The sequence below is a fragment of the Hippoglossus stenolepis genome, chromosome 2 (assembly GCF_022539355.2).
Source record: "Hippoglossus stenolepis isolate QCI-W04-F060 chromosome 2, HSTE1.2, whole genome shotgun sequence".
Taxonomy (NCBI): Eukaryota; Metazoa; Chordata; class Actinopteri; order Pleuronectiformes; family Pleuronectidae; genus Hippoglossus; species Hippoglossus stenolepis.
This window is the reverse complement of record NC_061484.1, coordinates 17,205,126-17,212,288: the sequence shown is the minus strand read 5'-3', so window position 1 is coordinate 17,212,288 and position 7,163 is coordinate 17,205,126. Positions and strand designations below refer to the sequence as shown.

Genomic DNA, 7,163 nt, shown 5'->3' with positions numbered 1-7,163 from the left:
ACAGTTTATAAGATTTACTTCTGTAATACTTATTCACCTTAATATAAAATGTCTCTTATATCATTTATAAACCAATAATAAAAAATATTTCTGGATTGCCAGATTGTGGAAATTCCTCCTCCAGTTTAACACTTTCCGTGTCATGTATAACGGTTTATTAACTTAAACATATACAACTGTGATGAGTTCACAACTTACAATTGTAAAAAATGTAGCGAGCACACAAGAGAAGAGAGCATATAAGGTAAGAGCTGCGTTTATTATAAGAATAAAGCAAAGTTTGGTGTTTGAATAAAGACGTTTGCATCAGCATGCCCTGTTTAAATAACATGTTTTTATAATAGAATGTCGGCCTGTTTCTGTTCAGTCATTATTCAGCTACAAATGTTGGTAAACAACAACATACTTTATAGAATGTTGCAGAACCCAAGTCTTTTACCACTGGCTCGTTACAAATGGAGACACCCCACATCCTTTATTCATGTCATTTTACAATTAAATCTACAAACCCAATGACTTGTAGCATTTAGTACCCAAGCAAAGTACAAGTACCTCTAGTTGCTCAGTTTAAACAGCTGTCCAGATGTTGGGAGTCTCCATCTGCCCCTGTGTGTGACGTCAGGCGGCTGGATTGTTTGTTTACTAGGCAGACGATACAATCGTGCCTCGCTGCGATTGGCTGAAGGCCCGCTCGTCAAACGCGTGGCCCAATAGGACACATCCAACCCGCCCCTTTTCACAGGAATGTCCCGGATGTCCGTCGTGAAGAATAGCTGGGCTGCTTCACGTGTATGAAACAAAACACACACACACACACACACGGTCAGTTGACATGTCTGCGGTGTAACGGAGACAGCGAAGCACCAGCTGCTCCTCCTCTTCATCACCGGCTCCGACAAACACGGGCAACGTCTCCGGGACATTCGCGAACATCCAGTAAGTGATCTGCGTTCCGGTGCCGCTCGCTGTCGCGTCTGTCTCCGGTCATATGTCCATCACAAAGAAGACATGGCTGTGATTTCCTCTGGCTGCACGGGCTAGGTTAGCACGAAGCTAGTCTGAGCTCGGCTGGTTTCTGTCCACATCAGTACAGATGTGGATGTGACACACGTTGTACGGCTGCACGGGTTTGATTCCTGCAGGGACGCGTTCGTGTGGGTTTGTTCGTCACTGTGGAAATATGCAGGCGGGTCACTCATGGAAAATATAACGTGCATGTTTTCATATACACGACTGTAACTGTATTACTGAGGCAGAATGTGTGTAAAATGAACGTTTTCTGCACTGAATGGGTTTAGTTTGCACACATTAGTTATATAATTTAATCAATATAATATGGGATTTTCTTTCAAAAGGAAACCTGTTGTTTATTTTAATAGACATGACTTTTTGTCCCCTTTTTAGTATATTTACTATAGCTATGAAGACAATGTCCACATTATATGGCAAGCAGAGTGATCAGTATTTAATTGTGCAAACACCAACCGTAAAAATATACATAAGAAACTAGAATAGCATTCAGAAAAGCGCCTCCACCCTGGCCAAAGTCACCTTAAATTCAATCAAACTGCATCAAATTGGACACATCAGTCCCCTAAATGTGTTTTTTTCATCTAGATCCCTTCCTTATTTCCTGCAAAATTTGTGTAATCGTCAGAAAACGCTCTGTCTCGCCCCATTTTACTGGGCAAGAAAGTGAAAAAAATAATCTCTGGTTCTGCCGTCTGATCCAGATCTGCACCAAAATGTAATGGTCTCTTTCCTGACCCATACCACGTCCATACACCAAGTTCTGTGGTAATCTGTCCAGTAGGCTGTGCTTAATCCTGCTGACTAACAGACAAGCCGGCAACAAAAACAAACTCCTTGGCGGAGGTTGTAAATAGCTGCGAGAGATTGTGTCTGGAATGTTGAGGACGAGCAGAGTGATCATATCTGTACGGCCACTAACCTCAGAGATATACAGTAGCAATTTGCAGCCTTTATATGTTGATTAAAAATGTCAAATGTATGCTTAATTTTCTTATAGTCAAGCTAGACAGAAATATGACCAGAGCAGATTGATATATTAGGTGATACTGGTCTAGATCGGTGTGCTCATTGGTACATGTCACTGTGACATCTCTCCATCATCAGAGTCACTGATGATGGTACTAGTGTCATACAGCAAATGAAAAATCAACCAGGGGGTCGTTTATATTAAGGGGAGCTGCTTATCCAGAACACGACACTGCACTTCCTGGGGTCCTCAGAAAGACACCCACCATGTTGGAAGTTAATCAGTTGAGAGGATGTCAAGAAAATTGAAGGACAGAAAGAAGGTATCTGGATGTATTAACCAGGACAAACCTAAACAAGTTATTTATGTATTTATTCCATTTGATTGTGAAAAACTGAGACAACATGTAGTGTTGACTGGCACGGTTAGACTTATGGTTCAGCTCAACATGCCCTGCAACAGCTGGAAAAAAATCAATGTCGTGTTCAAATAAAACAAACAGGATTACACACAGAAATACACAGGGGTACAGTCACAGAGTCTGCAGCCTGTCATAACTGAGCAGTCTCCTCCCCCTCATCTGTGAGACGACAACAGAGCACAGCACAGCGTCAGCGTTAGCTTTCTCTCAATTGTTCACGTTCGTCCTAGTTTAATACAGCACCTTTGTTCCAAGGTGGACGCCGTCTGGTGAGACATGGCAGAGGGCGACTTTGACCCATGTGAGTGCATCTGCACACAGGAGTACGCTATGAGACGTCTCATCAATCTGGTAAGTAATGGAAGATATGCAGATACTTTCACTGCAAATCTAAGTGACTCTTGTAACAGAGTTGAGGTGCACAGACATGTCAACGTATTTCAAATATGCAGGGTGCAGTGAAAATAAGTCCTGCTGAAGTCAAGAGAGGGGAGAACAGAGATTAACAGTGAGGAAGTAAAGCAGAAGACTGTAGAGAAGCAGGGGAGAGGGAAGTGAAAACCTGCCGAGTGACACTGAGCCGGCATATCCTGGTTCCTGCTCAGTGTTTGTCTTGAGAACCTATCAGCTCTTTCGCTCTGTTGCACTTGTCTTTGTTTGGCTTGAATTGTTCTCTGGATCCTTTTAATAGAAGGTGTGTTGTAAAAGATGTTAATCTAAAAAACGAGATTCTAGGTGTATTGAAGATTACAGCTTGCAGTCATGTTGTGTCAGTTTCCAGGTGACCTCATTGGCTCTTTGTGGACAGGTGTAACTTGCAAAGGGTGTTGTCCAAATAATTAACCAAATAACTTTGCACCACAGCTCCCAGTATTTTGTAGGTACGTGGCAGACCTGGTTTTGCACCATCCACATGTGAACGAGTGCTGTAAAAGTAAGCTCTGAGTGGATCACGTGAGTCTCATGTAATAAACTCTTTAGGTTTATGTCACAAAGTTTTATTAGCTGTGTGTTTACGATCAGGCCATCTGTGAGATATCTCTCCAGATGAGGGCAGTGCAAACCAGAGTAAATAGTGCAGCCACTAAAGTCATATAGTTTAAAAGTTAATGTTCTTTTTCCGGCTGATCTGCTGTCATATACTTTGTTCCTTCTGTAATTTCAGCTGAGGCAATCTCAGTCGTACTGCACAGACACTGAATGTCCTCAGGAATGTACGTATGACCACCTCCTCATGTAGTGCACGCTAGAAATATTAGTGTAGGTGACATGTGTGACATATGAAGGTGTGTTTGTGTTCAGTGCCAAGTCCCAGTGGGCCGCTCGGAGGAGGAGGAGGTGACCTGATCCTCCCCATGGTCCTGATGGGATGGGTGGTCGTGGCTCTGGTCCTGTTCCTGCTGCGTCCATCTAGTCTTAGGGGACCACGTTCCACAGGCAAACCCACTGGACCCCACAATGTCAGTACTGATCACACTCTTTTTATATCATCTATGTGTATACTTGTATTGTTGATATGTTTAGAAGTTGCGTCCAGTATTTGATCAATGTCTCAGACTCTGCATATATATATTTAAAATAATTTGATTCATACCATCAAAGCTGCTCACTTGTTTTTATTAGACACAATTAACATCTGTTTGACTTTGGTACAGAGAGATGGAAGGGAGCCCCCAGCACCTCCCATTGACTAGCAGTGGAGCCAGACAACCATGACTCCTCCACCTGCTCTGACTGGAAGTGCACAGTTATCTACTAACTGTGACCAAGACAGCGCCATCTCCCTGTCCCTTCATACAGATATCTTTAGCCTTTTTTTCTAACTGCTCAGCGTTGTTGGGTAAATCTGTCTTTGATTCTTGTTAGTAGATCCCGACTGATACTGGGTTGATAAAGCATTTGATGATATAATGATCAATATTCAATTCTTACTCAATAACACAATATGAACGATTGTGACAGTTATGTTTCAGCTTTGGTCTTTTTTTTAAAACGTCATAGAAACTTTCATAATAACCAAAAATATATAATCTCATTAAAAAAAACTTAAATTGAAAGAAAGTTAGTTTTGCATATCTTCTGACATATGTCAATATAACGTACCTGTTATTAGCCAGATTAAACTGATAATATTGGTCAACAATATCAGCATGTTTATGAATCAGTTGGGTTCTACATTGTACCTCAATATATCTTTAATCAGGAGGTGTGGTGGACTTCTGTGTCAATCCCTGATCTCAGACTGATCCTCAAAAAACTGAGATGTGAGATGGAGGAATGTGTCCCACGGGTTGGGGTTGAAGAGGGAGGTAGCAGTGTATTTTTGGTGGTCGGTTAAATTGATGTTTAGCTGAGTTATGAAGGGTCACGGGTCCTTTACATTCTCTGAAACATTCCTCTAATTCCACTTGAAAGTCTCTGCACAGTGCCAGTAATGATGTCATATCACATTTCACAGCACATTCAAACCAGCACAACAAGTAACTCTTGGTCAGGATGTAGTTTTAAAATAACATTACATATTGATTTTAATGCAACACGTTCTTTTGTGTTTACATCCAGTTTACAAGATCACCTGTGCCAGCAAATAGTCAGATTGCTTACATACTATTAACTATTTCCAATAGAGTCTGTCCCATAAACTGATGTTAAACAATCAGTGTCATCACCTATTAATGTTATGTCTTTACAAATCCAGCAGAGCAACACTGAATTTCATTTTAAGTCATGTTTGCTACAAATTCCAATATCCACTCTTCTTTAAGCTCTGATTTTGGTCTCTACCACCTCTTGGGGGAAATATCTTTCTCTTCAGCTGGTAAATGATCCTCTGTGTTCACCACCTATCCTCCATCTGTGTCAGTCTGCCATTATGTGCCGAGCAGGTAGTGCAGGGTGGGATTTATGTGCTTTTTCTCTGAAAATAGCAGACTGCTGCAGGTGAAAACGCTATGAGAGCGATCAGAGTGAACCAAAACAGTAAAGTTTTCAACCAAACAGCTAAAAAGTTAAACTCTTTAAATTCAAAGGGAGCTGTAGATTCGGGGGATAATTCTGTGTATATTCGTCACTACAACAAACCCCTCATAGTCTTCACGTTTCCATTTGATACATTTTTATCATAGAAACACTACAGCCACTTTAAGTACGCACTTCCCTTTCACACTCATTTTCAGGCAAACAGGGTTTAATAGGTCTGGTAATTGTAACACAAAAATCAGCACAAGCAAAATCAGTTTTAATCATGAAGATGATCTGTGTACTAGAATAATTTTGTTGATAAATGAAGAAAATGATTATTGTATACTGACGTATTAGTATTAGCCGTCAAGAATCACTTTTATTAGCACTTTTGCTGCGGTATCTTGATTTTGAAGGTGTATTGAAAGATGAGGTTGTCTAAACAAACATGTTGTCCGTGTTGGGACGAGGGCCTGTTCTTCTTCTTAGCAGTGAGTGATTACTGGGAGCAATCTGTAGTTTATACTTCACAGCTTCTGTATCATAAATATATGTCAAACCAGTGAAAAGGTGCAATATCAAACTGTGCCAATGTCATGTCGTGCTCATCTTAGAGAACAGCTTTTTGTGACAGGACAATAATATTTTAGGTCAGATTTATTTTAGATTTATGTCGGGGACAATGAAATCATCTGCAGTTAGATTTTCTGTGACCTTTTCTGGTTTTTAGCATGGTTTATGTTACAGGGCTATTTTTCTTACATCTGTAAATCTTGTTCTAAAGCTGCTCTGCTAAATTAGTTATTGATTTTACATCTAAATTACTTTAATGGAGGTGTTTCAGTCAAAGGTGAAGTGAACAGAATAATAGAAACCCCTTAATGCACCAACACACTCATACATGTGTATGTAAATGTGGGTGGATGTGTATAACAGTGCAACAGCAACACAAACTGAAGCCTCAAAGTTTGGGGCTTTGAAACAATCTTAAAACAGATTTTCAGTTTTTTTTCTCACTGCCTGTATTATGTGAAGGTCTGTTATGCCCCAGTCACGGGAACATTGTTGATATTGTGTATCTCGGTCTTACTCTCCATCATATGATATCAGAAATTAGTCTCTTTTGAATCTGGCCATGAACTGGAACAACTGTGGGATCCCAACTTTCTTCAGTGGCTGGCTACTTTTCATTTTCAAATCAATTTCTTTTGTTTTTTGATACATATTTCTAGACTTTTGGGCTTTCTTTCTAGACTCAGATATGACAGGGAGGAGATAGAGGGAACATCTTGGACAAACCACAAGTAGTCATAAATACAGAAAGGGGAAGCCCATGGGGAAGTAAATGGTTGAGATGAACACCTGGACGATCTGGTATCAGAGGAGATCTTGATTTACACTGTTAACCTTGAAGAGTAAAAGGGCTTCAACTATGCACTTTTCCTATAACAAAACAAAAAAATAAAATGAAAAATCAGTCTGACTTTCTGTGTTTTTGTTTTTGGATCCCTGAGTCCATTAAAGCAGATATACACAATGTTAGTGAAAAATATTATTCTCTGCAATTGTTTTATTAAAGCATTACACCATAGAGTGAAGAGTACGAGAAGTGGTGAAATGTAACTAAGAATAGTTACTCTTGTTAGTCTACTTAAGTACATTTGAACATTTTAAGCTTTGACACATAAAACCTGTTGCACATTTAACCACCTATTACTCAGCCACAAAAAGGAGCATAATGCCTAATGCATTAGTAATAGCAATCCACTAATGTAGTGCATC

The 7,163-nt window shown here is 40.1% G+C and overlaps 1 protein-coding gene across 1 annotated transcript; it reads left to right on the top strand.

Moving 5' to 3' along the window:
• The first annotated feature begins 592 nt into the window (after window positions 1-592).
• On the top strand, window positions 593-6,864 carry smim14 (small integral membrane protein 14). The gene is made up of 5 exons (XM_035174001.2): window positions 593-936; window positions 2,676-2,771; window positions 3,586-3,634; window positions 3,723-3,880; window positions 4,076-6,864. Exons 2-5 carry the CDS (start codon window positions 2,697-2,699, stop codon window positions 4,112-4,114), a joined length of 321 nt encoding a protein of 106 aa, XP_035029892.1. The 5' UTR covers window positions 593-936; window positions 2,676-2,696; the 3' UTR covers window positions 4,115-6,864.
• The last annotated feature ends 299 nt before the right edge of the window (window positions 6,865-7,163 follow it).